General features: G+C 33.9%; 2 protein-coding genes across 2 annotated transcripts; one reads left to right on the top strand and one right to left on the bottom strand.

Moving 5' to 3' along the window:
• The first annotated feature begins 635 nt into the window (after nucleotides 1–635).
• On the top strand, nucleotides 636–3,568 carry LOC143590045 (thiamine biosynthetic bifunctional enzyme TH1, chloroplastic-like). The gene is made up of 10 exons (XM_077070643.1): nucleotides 636–707; nucleotides 1,118–1,387; nucleotides 1,471–1,545; nucleotides 1,616–1,691; nucleotides 1,763–1,838; nucleotides 1,927–2,061; nucleotides 2,143–2,207; nucleotides 2,292–2,419; nucleotides 2,490–2,740; nucleotides 2,813–3,568. Exons 1-10 carry the CDS (start codon nucleotides 657–659, stop codon nucleotides 3,363–3,365), a joined length of 1,680 nt encoding a protein of 559 aa, XP_076926758.1. The 5' UTR covers nucleotides 636–656; the 3' UTR covers nucleotides 3,366–3,568.
• A 935-nt stretch (nucleotides 3,569–4,503) lies between these two features.
• LOC143590046 (mitochondrial import inner membrane translocase subunit TIM44-2-like) lies at nucleotides 4,504–8,947 on the bottom strand. The gene is made up of 14 exons (XM_077070644.1): nucleotides 8,865–8,947; nucleotides 8,500–8,615; nucleotides 7,529–7,612; nucleotides 7,316–7,391; nucleotides 7,180–7,224; nucleotides 6,676–7,092; nucleotides 6,524–6,592; nucleotides 6,280–6,344; nucleotides 6,096–6,164; nucleotides 5,939–6,011; nucleotides 5,164–5,268; nucleotides 4,990–5,061; nucleotides 4,839–4,901; nucleotides 4,504–4,760 (listed from the first exon to the last, which is right to left on the bottom strand). Exons 1-14 carry the CDS (start codon nucleotides 8,940–8,942, stop codon nucleotides 4,638–4,640), a joined length of 1,455 nt encoding a protein of 484 aa, XP_076926759.1. The 5' UTR covers nucleotides 8,943–8,947; the 3' UTR covers nucleotides 4,504–4,637.
• Nucleotides 8,948–14,860: the final 5,913 nt, after the last annotated feature.

The following is a 14,860-nucleotide window of genomic DNA, read 5'->3' as shown; positions in this document are numbered from 1 at the left end:
GTTACTTTTTTCTATTCATTTAATTTTAGGATAAAGTACATGTATTCACACTTTATTTCATAGGTTATACCAAATATTTTTATAACCATTCTTCTGTTTTTATATTTAATAGTTGTCACGATAAAGACCAAAGAAGCAATTACATAGGGAATTTCACGAGTGAAGAGTAGAGACGGTGTTAAAATGCTTATATTAGACAAAGACAGTAAAGTTACAAACAAAACTACAAATGTGATTTATGAGGAACTATTTAGTAGTTAATAATTTTTTCATTTTGAACTTTGTATTATCTATCGAATAATTGTATAAAAGACGTTAAATTCATTGAAAGTTATGTTTGATAATCAATTTTTTTACCAGTATTATTAACAACTAAGTATCATGTACCCGTTCCAATTATATGACAACATATTTTATAATTTTATATTAACTGCGATTTTTACATGATTTATAAATTTCCACATGTATCATACACGATCAATGCCAAGTTTTAAATATTACAATAACTCAATAAGTGCTTCCAGCCACAAGTGTAGTGCATCAGTTTCCCGTGACATCACTGGTGGCTGACTTGACTTATTCGACTTCCTGTTTAACGGTATCTCCAACTTTACTCTTAATAATAATAATAATAATAATAGTAATAATAATATTATATGGCTTTCTTCCTCTCAAGCACCACCACCATTCCTCATCACAACAACAAGGTACATACACTTTTACTCTCTCCTTTTTAATTATCACTGAATTGGATGATGATGATCGATTATAGACCTCGAAGCTGTTCGGATGTGCCTTTAACGTCATTACTTTTGCTTTTCAAATTATGTGTTTCAGAATAACTAGTTAGGGTTATCATTTTCTCTAAATTACAGATTTTAACTAAACATGCTTGATAATTAAATTATAAATTTTATGGTGTTAACGAGCTTCACTAGCCTCGTTTCTAAAGCCCGTGATTCGTTTCGTTTTTTCAAGCTCAATTTATATATTACTTTTGTACGTTTTTGAGAAAAACCTTAATCGTCGGCTCGACCTCAGCTGTACTGTCAGATAATTAATCGAGCTTTAATTAATGCTCGGCTTGATTATTACTATTTGTGGTCGGTAACCGCAGATATGCACGGTATTCAGCTCTAATCAAGGTAGTAGACACACGTGTGACCAATTTGGCAGTTTGACTCTCAAGGCAATGCCAGAGGAGAAGGCTTTAACCATCACAAATGGCTCTAGTAGTAACAAAATCCCGCATGTTCTGACCATGGCTGGCTCGGATTCAGGAGCCGGTGCAGGAATTCAAGCTGATCTCAAGACGTGTGCTGCACGTGGAGTCTTTTGTTCCACTGTTATCACAGCGGTTACCGCACAGAACACTCTCGGGGTCCAGGTTCAACACTATATATGACTGACTATTCGTTTCTTTTGAACTTGATTTTTAAAACTTGGATGATTCATTTTGCTTCTTATTAGGATGTAAGCGCTCTTCCAGAAGAATCTGTTGCAGAACAGTTAAAGTCTGTACTGTCCGATATGCAAGTTGATGTTGTAAGTTTGTTGTAATGTTAAGTTCTTGCCATAGTTGTTTTGGTCGTAAACACTGTCCATATGTAATTAGGTGAAAACTGGCATGCTTCCATCACCCGCGATGGTGAAGATTCTTCATGATAGTCTAAAGCAATTTCCAGTTCAGGGTATTATGACACATTTATTTTTAGTTACTATGTTGCTTCTGAGTTGACTCAGTCTAACTTTTTGAAGGCAGCTTTAGTGGTTGATCCGGTCATGGTGTCTACTAGTGGGCATGTGCTTGCTGGTTCTTCAATACTCGATACGTTTAAGTGAGATTCGTTTTGCACATTTATTTGCTGTTTAGTTCAGTCTATCCATATTGTTTTATGGTTGACTTTTTTTTAAAACTGTTTGCAGGCAAGATCTTCTCCCTATGGCAGACATTGTGACCCCAAATATAAAAGAGGCTTCTATTTTACTCGGTGGCTTGCAGTTAGAAACAGTTAGTGACATGCGTTCTGCAGCAAAATCTTTACATGATATGGGACCAAGGTAATTTTTTAAAACGTGCAGTAGTAAACATTAAGTCTTGCTCTATTTCATGACCAAAGTAAAATTTTCAAATTGTTTCAGAAATGTTCTAGTAAAAGGTGGTGATCTCCCTTCTTCCTCAGATGCAGTAGATATTTTCTTTAATGGTATACTATTAATAAAATCTTTTTTAACATAATCTTTTGTATTATTTCTGGCAGCTAATTGTGTACACTATATATGTGATGCAGGTAAAGATTTTTATGAGTTATGTTCATCACGGATACAGAGTAGAAATACTCATGGAACTGGTTGCACTATGGCATCATGTATAGCTGCTGAGTTGGCAAAGGGTTCTTCAATGTTATCGGCTGTTAAGGTATTATAGTATTTGCTTATTGGTGAAATTTAAACTCAATTTAATACTCATTATAAACTTGATAATGAAGGTAGCAAAACGATACATTGAGACTGTACTGGAATATGGCAAAACTATTAGTATTGGAAACGGACCTCAAGGTCCTTTTGACCACTTATTCAACCTAAAGAGGAGCAAGTCAAACAGACCGCAACTGTTTGATCCAAACGATTTGTTCTTATATGCTGTCACAGATTCGGGGATGAATAAAAGATGGGGCCATTCAATTACAGAGGCGGTTAAATCCGCCATTGAAGGAGGTGCCACCATTGTGCAGCTAAGGTCTACCTTTTTACCATTTTTGTTTATTTTAATATTTTCAACGAATAATATTATTCTTGTTACTCGTTTTAGGGAAAAAGATGCTGAAACCGGAGAGTTTCTGGAAGCAGCCAAAGCATGTCTTGAAATCTGTCACGCCCACAACATCCCGTTACTGATAAACGACAGGGTGGATATTGCAATGGCTTGTGATGCTGACGGAGTCCATGTGGGTCAATCAGACATGCCGGTCAACATGGTCCGAGCCCTTCTCGGGCCTGACAAAATCATTGGGGTATCATGCAAGACACCAGAGCAGGCTCTAAAAGCATGGGCTGATGGTGCTGATTACATAGGTTCGGGTGGCGTGTTCCCGACCAACACAAAAGCTAATAACCGCACCATAGGGTTGGAAGGTTTGAAAACTGTTTGTTTGGCTTCAAAGCTGCCTGTCGTGGCTATTGGTGGCATAAATCTGACAAATGCACGGTCTGTGATGGAGTTAGGGGTGGTGAATCTTAAAGGGGTGGCGGTTGTGTCTGCGTTGTTTGATCGGGAGTGTGTTGCGGTTGAGACGACGAAGCTGCATGATTTGTTGACTGAAACAGTTGTGGGTGTAGGATCTACTGTGACGGCGGAGGTATGAATTTTGTTGAATATTTGTTTTCTTGTCAACATGCAAACGAAGAATAAGACAATAGTCCGTCATCAGTGTGTGTTTTGAAAGTGATTATGTGATACCGAATAATTATAATCACATCATTGGTTGGAATAAAAACATGTCCAAACGATAGTGTTTGAAGTGTGGTTGCTTCTACCTCTAAAATCTACATTTTTTTTCTCCATGGGACTCGACCTTTAACCTCATAAGGTGAAACACTTGACATTAACATATTGACCACTATACTACAAGTCGTTAGCTTAGGTTTAAATGTTAAATAAACAATATAAACAATCCACACCCCATGATCGTTCACAGTGTACCGATTAAGGTTATTTGAAAACGGTTAAACTGACCGAATTGCTTAGAACGAAATAAGTCGGTTGGTCTAAGATCCAAGCAATTCCTTTTCGCAATTATGTTTTAATTGTTCATTCAAGTTTGAAACTTAGACTTGGCACTGTGAACAAAACTAGCCGTTACCATTTTGTGCCATGTAGTTAGGTTTTTATAATCGCGAAGCAATTTTTAACATTTTAAATTTTTTAATAAAAATTATAGATCTCAAAAGAAACTAAAAAAATTGATTCATATCGTCACAGCCAAAACGTTTAACCACCAAACCAATAAAACCAACTAGTAACACGCACCTGGCCAGCCAGCCAGCTAATTTGGTTTGTCATTTTCCAAAACCATAGTTAAAATTCCGAAGCAAAACTTTCGCCAACTAGTCAACCCGTATCATGAATATCTTATATAAAAGGCGATTGAAAATACACTATCAGTCCATTATACCTTTGGAGTCAGTGATTTAATCCCCCATGTAATTCCACAATCAATGATCTTTTTAAAAATATGCGACACGCATCATTACCCTGCTACACACCCTAAACTTTTACCGGTTTTAACGAAGCACCCCCTCAAAAGAATTTTCCATCTGCCTCATGCGTGCTTTTAAAACAAAGTTACCAACAATCATAAAATGAAATTTACAACATTTACATCTTCAGCTGGCATATTCTCATCAATAAGACCTTATTTTGCTACTAGGTTTCAATGAGTCAAGTCAAAATCTACTACAATCATGACATTTGTAGAAAAAACAAATGCAGGAAGTCAGGAACTCATGTTTGATTTCATTCCTATAATCAACGCAAGTTAACAAAAATATATTTAAAAACAAAATTTGTCAGCAGCCGAACGAACTAAATGCAATGATTGGGGAAAAAACAAGCATCGACCGAACCATTTTTAAGATCAAATGAGTGCGCGAATGCCAACTTGTTGCATATCTCTAAGCTTCCACACTGGCACATGCGTACCATCCTCTGCCTCGCAAAGTTGCATTGCCCATAAATAATGAACTGTGTGGATGGTATCCTACAAAACCAAATCATTGACCAACAAGGTCAAAGTCAGAGTCAACCAAAACACAAAAACATGAAATAGACTGATTACCTTGCCTCCTTCGGTAATTTCACCAAGTCTATCTCGTACACAATACACCTGTTGCGTTTGAAACTGTACAACCAAGTAAGTAACCTCAACTCAGTAAAAACTTCATTTTATTTTTTATTATTTTGACCGAATTTGAAAAAAAGGTGTGTACCCCGACAATAATCAACGGACTGTCACCCATCATTTTGGTCTCTCTCACATCGACTTCGGATATATGTAATATCTGCACAAAGTAAAACATTTAGCAAAATCTACTGTATTTGTTCTTTTTTAGTGCGTTACACAAGTATTTAACAGCAACCAAACGAAAGATTAATGTTTTAACCTTGTTATCGTAAAAGGTGCCCTGCATCTCACAAACATTATGTTCGGCTTTACATCTCTCAATTATTTCAGGGGCACAATATTTTTCCAGCACCTCAGTTTCTCCCTGTAAACAAACTGCCGCATGAGAAATATAAACCAAACCAGACAGCATATTAAATTGTAGAAATTCAAACCGTTAAATGAAGAACTAAAGCCATGAAAAACCAACATGCTTTTTTACTTTTAAGTCCCTAAACTTGTCAAAAAAACATGGAAAGGTCCCTCGAGCTAACTTCGGTATATTAAAGTGTACCTAAACTTGTCTTAAATTCACTCCTTAAAAGAAAACTAAAGGACTATTACATTAGTCAAATTAGATGGCATAACTTACATTTTTTTTGCAAAATGTTGAATGTCACTCCATCCATCCCTTTTTTTTTTGCAAAATGTTGAATGTCACTTCATCCAATTTTTAACAATTTAAAGGTGTAACATATATTTAAGTTTTTTTTCAGAAGTATGTGCACACTAGTCACTAGATAAGTTTAATAACTTTAATATACCAAAATCAGGTTGGCAGACTTTTCATGTATTATTAACAAATTTAGAAACTTCAATTTACCAAAATTAGGTAAAGAGACTTTTTCGTGCAATTTTACGTGTTTTGGCCTTTCTTACATCAAAACTAGGTTTAGGGACTTTTCAATGTAATTCTGACAATTATGTTAACTCTTCGCGCAAATTAAGTATATTGTTTTTATTGTATATACCGTTTAATTTAATTTCAAACTTACTTTTATGTAGGCCTTGAGAACGGGTTTCACAATTTCTTGAACATCTGATACAAAGTCAGGTAAAGAGAAATACCTGAAAATAATAAGCATCGACGTAAATTATTTAACAGGTTATTATAAAAACTTAATAAAAAAAATGGAGAAACTGTCATCATACGGGTCACGCTGGCGGATTTCCTTAAAAGACGTTGCAGCATCTGTCTCTCTAAAAACACTCTCGTTAATACTGTTGCAAAAAAGGGAAACCATGTCATCCACAATGAATCATAAAGCCAAAAGCTTTATAAGTCAGATTTGAAATATATATAAAACAGGCAGGGTAAAAAGTTGGAAAAACGTACTCCTGAATTTTATGAACTACAGGATGATCACTAGTTTCCCATCTTTCACGCATATCTTCTGCAATCTGAAAATCTCATTTAAAAATATATCAGACATGAACAACCAAAAAACAGTTAAAACAATGGCATGCAATAGGGTAAATAAAAGGGTAAACGGGTCAAACCCATTGGGACATTATCCAAACCACTCAAATTGCCATGTCAGCATAAACTAGTATATTCGATATTTGACAAATTTTCATACCTCCTGGCTCTTGTTCAAGACAGGTTCACTAGCGTCACTGACTCGCTTAAAAATTGGATTAGCTTGCATCTAACATAACAAATAAATTCAATTAGAAAACACACAGATACGAAAAGTCATTTAATAAGAACTAAAAAATGAAAAACTATTACCTTTGCCTTAAAAGCCTCCCATTTCTTGCTAAATGCGGACTGTTTAACAGGCACAATGGTGAGATCTGTTCTAGTACTCTTTTCAACATTAGCTGTAGAGGCAGTTGCAGATGCAGCTTTAGCACGTTTCCTCTTACTCGAGCTACCGTTTAACTCGTCTTTCACGATTTCCATACCCTTTCTGGCCAAATCAAGAACCTTTGCATCTCTGGCCTTTTGATAGGAATAAGAAACACCAGACCGAACCTTGTTAAATATTGTTTGTGCTGACTCAGCATACGCAGATTGCTGTTCCTTGCCTTCTCCACTCGCTGACTGTTCACCAGTTTTCCCATCTTTTGCTGCAGAAGCATCGCTATGTGCTGAGCTGGAAGATTTTGAAGACTCCTGCTTCCCAATTCCAATAGTTTCTTTCACCTGTTACATAATGAATAAAGTATAACAGACTCATCAACTAATCTTGCAAAGAAGCATAAATGTTTTTAAAATAAAAAGATAGCATACCTCATCTGTAGCAGCAGAAACTTTTTCCTTGAGATTCTGAGATACCTGAAACGTGATCGCAACGTCTGTATTAATATTTTCATGTGAAAGGTATAATTATGATAGCTAAATATTTGAGAAGTGATTAAAATGGAACCTTTTTAGCTGTAGCTTCAGCTTCGGTCCACACGCCATCCACATGCTTGTAAAGCTGCTCAGTTGTCTGCTTCGTTCTGCATTCGCCAGTTCACCATCTCAGGGCCTTCAATACAAGTGTCGGCCCAGCTTTGACATACAACAGTATGTCTCAGCCTATAAGCAACTAAAGCTAAAACTACAAACTTTAAAAAGATTTTGGAGTATAAATTACCTAACTTTTAGATCTTCTTTCACTCCTTTAAACTCTTTGGTTTTCTCCTTCAATTCTTCTACAGATTTTTTAAACTCCTGGTTTCTGAAACCAGGTAAACTAATATTATAGAAAGATCATTTCCACATTACAAATGCTAGAAATATATTAAATTTTTAAGTTATAACCAAGCAAAAATAATATTAATATATGGAAAGATCGTTTCCACGTTACAAATGCTAGAAATATATTGAACTTTTAAATTATAATGAAGCAAAAATAACATTGTGATCTCGTAACAAAAAAAAATAATTTTCTATTATAATTAACTATCGCAATCCATTCTACTATGTAATAAAATCAAAACTTTGCATCTTAGGTTTTCATGTGTCTAATTTCAATAACAAACAAATGCAATTACTGTATCTAATTAATTTGGGATGTCGGTGAAGCGCAATAATTTCATTGGGCGACGTGGCGTCCCATGGAAGTGCCACGCCAGTCAATTTTTTTTTCTGTTTTTTAATAAAAAATTGTTCCTTTCATAAATAAATGTTTTTATGGGGGCTTTGATAATTTATGTTTACGATTTACTGCATTGGTTCACCGCTGTAACGCGCAGATTTTTTTTAGAAACATATAAATTTGTAGTGTTTGGCCGTCGATGAATTTATTTTTTGGTTTCTTTCCGGTGCCGTACCCTGATACCAACCAAACTCAAGTCGACTTGCAGCCGCACCGCGCAGGTTTACCAACCGACTACACGTCATTTAAAAAAATATCAAAAGCTATACAAATGGCACCACTATTCCACGCATTTACCAATCTATTTTCCCAATTTATCCCATTTCCCATAACAAGCCGTAACCAATTTCGACAAAATTCCCAGCGCTATACCACGTTATGTTACCTAGCTACTATTATTCAACACACAGAACACAAACACTTAATTCCACCTTCAAGTTTCAGAAAAAATCAAAACAATAACATACCTATTCACTTCACCTTTAATCTTATTAGAAAACTCCTTAAACACGCTGAATTCACGGCACATAAAGTTCCCATTCGCACCACCAATTAACCTAAACCTTGGAGCTGAGGTCGAAACCTTTAACACATCAAAACCAGAAACCCACATCAAATTAACCATTATCAATCCATCAATTATCAAAAACATCAACTTTTAAGCATCAAAACCAAAAACCCACATCAAATTAAGCCTTATCAACCCATCAATTATAAAAAAAAATCAACGTTTAAGCATCAAAACCAAAAACCCACAAAAACCCACAATTAATTAAGCATTATCAACCCATCAATGATCAAAAGCATCAATCTTTAAGCATGAATGGTGTACCTGTTTGTAAGCTAGAAGACGCGGATAGAGCAGCTGTTTAGAGAGAATAAAGTCTCGGACCAGCTTTCTTGTAGCCATTACAGAAACTGGATTCAGCAGCTGGCTTTGTGATGAGAAGAAATTGGAATTGAGATTGAAATTGAAAAAAAGAGGTTCTTGGTGTTGTATTGTATTGGAAGGGGTTTAGCGTGGGGATGAAGATAGATGATATTTGTGCCCTAACTTTGCTTTCACTATATTCATATTCTCACCTTCTACTATGGTTTATTGTTTAATTACACCCTTTAGAAAAATAAAAAAGAGAATGTTATTGCAGTACTACCCTCTAAGTTGTTATTGTGGAGGCCCGATAGTACCTCGGGTTGAGCAGGAACACCGCCACCACCTTCATTTTTAATCCCGGGTTCAACTACTTCCTCACATCAACCATCAATTTTCATCATTTCCAATTTAATAAATTCTTTAGAGTCTTGAAAGGAGTGGCGTCACTTTTTAGAGTAGTTCATAATTGTTCAATGTAAAAACTAAGATGACAATGCAGGATTGGTCGAGTTTAGAGTAGTTTGAAATTCTTAAGATTGCACCCCCTCCACCCTCTTAGTCATAACTAAACTGATTACAAAGATTTTAAGGTTGAATATCTATAATTGAATATATCTATTCTAAGTTATAAATATATAGGATATAAAAATGAGAAAGATGAATGTATTGTTATTCCTTTGATATTCATAATAATAAAAATATAAAGCTTCCAAGTTTATATAAATTTATGTACTTTCTATATCTCTAAGCTTAAAACATTTATCCATACATGTATTGTTAGAGCATTCCCAGCTCATTCCCTTCATGTCTGTAATATATATAATCAAAACCTTTAAAAGCTTTATAGTTGCTCTTTATATTCTCACAAGCCACCAGATTGCATTATTTGTAAATGGAAGCGTTTCATGCATTTGACCCGAATTCATGGGTATGGGTCTCACCAAACCCAAATAACTTTTAAATCGGTTCATAAAATCTCATTTATCTGTGAAACTCTTTCATCATCAAATACTAAGTATATTATTAACTTCTGTATAATAAATAAAATTAAACTCCAAAAAATATATAAATATTAAAAACGAATACTGTAAAACAAACCCCCGTAAGGTTATAACATCTCGTTAAATTAGAAATTAATCTCATCATATATTTGATATGAAAATCCTATAAAATAAGGATATAATAAAAATTAATATATAATTTCTTTAAATATATATATTATTTATAATTGAAAAACAATTTTATGGTTAAACAATAAGCGGGTAATGGGTCTCACCAAACCCATATAGCTTTTAAACCGGGTCATAAAATCTCATTTATTTGTGAAACTCTTTCATCATCAAATACTAATTATATTATTAACTTCTGTACAATAAATAAAATTAAACTCCAAAAAGTAAATAAATATTAAAAACGAATACTGTAAAACAACCCCCCGTAAGGTTATAATATCTCATTAAATTAGAAATTAATCTCATCATATATTTGATATGAAAATCCTATAAAATAGGGATATAATAAAATTAATATATAATTCTTTAAAAAAAGATATATATTATTTATAATTAAAAAACAATTTTATGGTAAAAAAATAAGCGAGTAATGGGTCTCACCAAACCCAAATAGCTTTAAAACCGGGTCATAAAATCTCGTTTATTTGTGAAACTCTTTCATTATCAAATACTAAGTATATTATTAACTTCTGTACAATAAATAAAATTAAACTCCAAAAAATATATAAATATTAAAAACGAATACTGTAAAACAACCCCCGTAAGGTTATAACATCTCATTAAATTAAAAATTAATCTCATCAAATATTTGATATGAAAATCTTATAAAATAAAGATATAATAAAAATTAATATACAATTTCTTTAAAAAAAGATATATATTATTTAGAATTAAAAAAAATAAGCGGATAATGGGTCTCACCAAACCCAAATATTAAACCGGGTTATAACATCTCATTTATTTGTGAAACTCTTTCATCATCAAATACTAAATATATTATTAACGTTTGTACAATAAATAAAATTAAAATTCAAAAATATATAAATATTATAAACGAATAATGTAAATCAACCCCGAGGAATAAAAACTAGTTTCCATATAATTTATCAAAAAAACATCATTACATAAATTTATTTCTCATTTTATAAAAAACTCCTACTTATGTTCCACATTTCTATTTCTATATTCTATTTTTATTATTTCTTTCTCTTTCTTCCATTTATATTATTAACTACCAACTATTTTGTTTTATTATCTTTTATTTAATGTTTATTTCTATTGAATTTTTATACAATTGTGACTATTACATTTTTAAAAAAATATTTGCGTTATCATTTTTTTAAATCTTTTATCCAAAAGAGAGAGAAAATTTATTTTTTCTCCAACGTTAACAAAATATAATCCAGATTAATAGCTATGGAGTCTCATTAATATAACATTATGTTGTAACATGTTTCAAACACTAACTCATAAGATGAATGAAACAACAAAATATAACGTGGTCTCGCTTATTGTTGAGAATAAAGTAGTCATTCAATTAGATCTTCTTGAAGTTGATGATGCACCGAACTATCTCTAACATGAAGATGACCTTGGATGAAGTTCATAATATCAGTTGTGTGATTGCACAACAATTCGGGGAGATATTTAAGTTGATCATACTCAATGTCAAGATTGTCAACATCATCACGCTCATCTTAGATGATTATATTATGTAGAATAACACATACTTTCATTATATTTGTCATGTCTTTCACTTTGAACAGCTGAGAAGGTCCTTGAATGATGGCAAATCTTTGTTGAAGTATTACCAAATGCTCACTCGACATCTTTTCTTGTAGATTCTTGTGCCTTTGCAAAATGTTTATTCGTATTCCCTTTAGGTGTTGGAATCGTCTTCACAGAAGTACGCCACGTAGGGTAAATATCATCTGCAAGGTAATACCCCATTATATAGTTGTGACCGTCGACCGTGTAATTGTAACATCCCCAAAATTTTGATCCAAATATGACAAGCTAATAGAAGTAAAAGGATTAAAAATAAAAAAAATTCTGATTTATTAACCCATCGCGATACGCGATGGGCATAGCCAAGAAGACATCGCGATACCCGATGGGAACATCACAGAAATTCAAAAAGGGCGGTGTCGCGATACGCTACAACCCAAGACATTAAGCCATCGCGATACGTGATGACTAGGATAATAGGAAAGTGACACGTGTACGTCACGTGTCAACACGTGGCAGAAGGTGTCTTAGAAAATGACACGTGTCCGCCACGTGGCAACACGTGGCAGAGGATGTTTAAGAAAGTGACACTTGTCTGCCACGCGGCGCTCTCTAAATAACATGAGTCATCGCGATACGCGATGACCATGAGAAAGGTTCCATCGCGTATCGTGATGGGACCGGAATTCAGTTATAATTACGAGGGTGATGGCACATTCATTTTTCACACCACTCCACTCTCTCTCTCTCTAGAAATACTTTCTCTCTCTAGAAACTTTCTCTCTTTACCTCGGTTTTTGTGCCCCGACTCGACATATTATAACCTCGTAATCTGTACCATATACTGACGACACCTCGAAGTTCGTGCCGACAATCCCGACGACCGGCGCACCTCGTTTTGCGTGTCGACCTAGTAACGCGTGACGACCTTGTAAACCGTGCCGACCCGAGACGACCCGACGTCCCGCCTCGAAGTGCTTACCGACGAGTTTTGAAGACCTGCGTGCCTCGATTTGCGTGCCGAGGAGTTGTTGATCAAGATTTCAATATACGTGCAAGAGTCGAAGTGTTGCCCGAGAGTCTAGAAAATAATAAGCCAAACAAGGTAGGCATAATGCCCGAATAAAATATTTATAAAATAATAAGGCTTAGACCTTAGTCGAGGGTATAGCCTGGACCTTGATCAAATTATATCAATTAAATAAAATTTCTTAATGATTAAGAAATACAAAATAGTATAAACAAAGATTATAGCAAAAATATAATTTCTTTATGATTAAAAAATCTTAGCTTTTACATACAAAGGATATAGTTGAAATGTTTAATGAAAAGTAAATGTTTATGAACAAAGGTTATAGTTAAGATAATATTTCTTTATTATTAAGAAACATAAGACTTAACATACAAAGGTTTAGATAAATGACGTTTCTTCTTAAAGAAGAAACATATCATAAACATTTCTTCTTGAAGAAGAAACATAGCACATGGTTAGCAAATAAAGAGAGAGATTTCATATAAAAATATTTCATTCGAACAAAAGATCAATCAAGGTTTAAGCTATCAAAACCAGACTAAAGGTCTGTAGCCGGATTAAAAGACGATCCGGGTATTTATATAAACCTATTATATTATAGGTCAATCATTCAATCAATCATTCATCATTCATAAAGGTTTTCAAACGAGATCACCACATCATTCAGAACAGACAGTCACAGGTGAATACGTTAAACCTTTTTCAGTCAAGATAAATGAGTTGTTTATCTTAAACAAAGACAGACAATTAAAGATTTTGGGATTACGTGATCCCTATTAAAATACAATATAGAAAATAAAAGCAACTCTGACCGAGTACACATGTTTCTGGATCCAAACATAATCAATCTAGTCTATCAGTCAAGGCTACGTAGCCGCAGACTAGAGGTCATAATAAAAGGTTCTCCAAAGGGTGTCAGTTGCCGGAGAACCGTAATTGTGTGTATGGCAGTGGCACAATCCCAGAAATAAGAGACGTTTCTGCTGAGGTTATTTCATGAAAACTATCTTGTCAATTAAAGAAAGATTTATAAAATGTTTTTATAGTCAATGATTCACCAGCATATCGCTGATGTATTCCCCCCCCCCCATGTTACAGGATATAAAAGTTAGTACAGGTAGCAAGGAATTAGAGCCATTCAAGGAGATAGACGCTCGCAAGGTAGAGATGGCTCAGTTTTAAAATTATTAAAATATTGCAAACAATATTTAAACAAGTTTTATAAATCAAACGATCTTTACAAATCAAACGATGTTTACAAATCAAACTCTCGAATATTTATTATTCGAAAAGCTTTCTAATAAATCAAATATTATTATTGTTATAAATAAAGATTTTACAAATAAACTAATTTTTCAAAATATAAATTAATATTTTATTATAAATTAAAGACTTTCGCTAAAACTCTGATATATTTACAAAACAGGTACCAACTATTGGTTACACGCCTAGGCCCTAAGTTGGGGTGTGACAGGTTGGTATCAGAGCCATCGATATTAGCGAATTAGGTATTTAACCATACCTAGGCTTTGATCAAATTTATGTTTATGATAATCATTAGTATTCAATTAAGGATATTAAAAAAATCATTTAATGATTAAAATATTAAATACGAATAAGATACAACAAATACGGATAAGATAGGAAAACGCTCTCCTAAAATAACCTCGTATAGATGTTCGATCGTCAATCTAGCGAAGAATCAGTTCAGCTTCGATCAGGTAAAGGAAAAGGCTACATGGGAACATCTTTTCTTCTAATTCCTATATCTAGCGACAAGAGTTCATACCAAACAGCAATGGAGGAAGATACAGATATATTTGATTATAACATCCCGTTGCCCCAGATTATTCCAATTCAAAACACTTATGGAGACGTATCAAGTAGATCCAAGAAACCAATGGTGTCAGAAGGAAAGGAAGTAATGACTTATTCAAAAGAAAATCCTCAGGGACAGGAATATTATTCAACAATGCAAGATTCATACTTTACCCACACTGAAGAAGAACGTCAAAACATGGAAATGTATGACATTGAAGAATGTTTAACTCATTATGAAGTCAACATCACCAAGTTAGCGGAAGCAATTGTAAAACCCCGGCTAAAGCGGAATACGCCCGAGTTTGACGTACAGATTGCTCAAAACACATGTGACACTATTAAGTGACAATATTATCATT

This window comes from Bidens hawaiensis, unplaced genomic scaffold, assembly GCF_021521415.1.
Source record: "Bidens hawaiensis isolate Kalapana, Puna unplaced genomic scaffold, B.hawaiensis_p1.1 tig00038126_1, whole genome shotgun sequence".
In the NCBI taxonomy this organism is placed as follows: Eukaryota; Viridiplantae; Streptophyta; class Magnoliopsida; order Asterales; family Asteraceae; genus Bidens; species Bidens hawaiensis.
Note: the sequence above shows the minus strand (reverse complement) of the source record. Positions and strands in the feature narration are given on the sequence as shown.

What these genes read in the sequence shown, in the direction of transcription:
- LOC143590045 (XM_077070643.1), top strand. Translation starts at nt 657, where the DNA reads ATGGCTTTCTTCCTCTCAAGCACCACCACCATTCCTCATCACAACAAC. An exon ending in AGAACACTCTCGGGGTCCAG is followed by an intron (nt 1,388 to 1,470) that starts GTTCAACACTAT and finishes GCTTCTTATTAG; the next exon opens with GATGTAAGCGCTCTTCCAGA. An exon ending in TCAATACTCGATACGTTTAA is followed by an intron (nt 1,839 to 1,926) that starts GTGAGATTCGTT and finishes AACTGTTTGCAG; the next exon opens with GCAAGATCTTCTCCCTATGG.
- LOC143590046 (XM_077070644.1), bottom strand. Translation starts at nt 8,942, where the DNA reads ATGGCTACAAGAAAGCTGGTCCGAGACTTTATTCTCTCTAAACAGCTG. An exon ending in GTCTTCTAGCTTACAAACAG is followed by an intron (nt 8,616 to 8,864) that starts GTACACCATTCA and finishes GATGTGTTAAAG; the next exon opens with GTTTCGACCTCAGCTCCAAG. An exon ending in ATTAAAGGTGAAGTGAATAG is followed by an intron (nt 7,613 to 8,499) that starts GTATGTTATTGT and finishes ACCTGGTTTCAG; the next exon opens with AAACCAGGAGTTTAAAAAAT.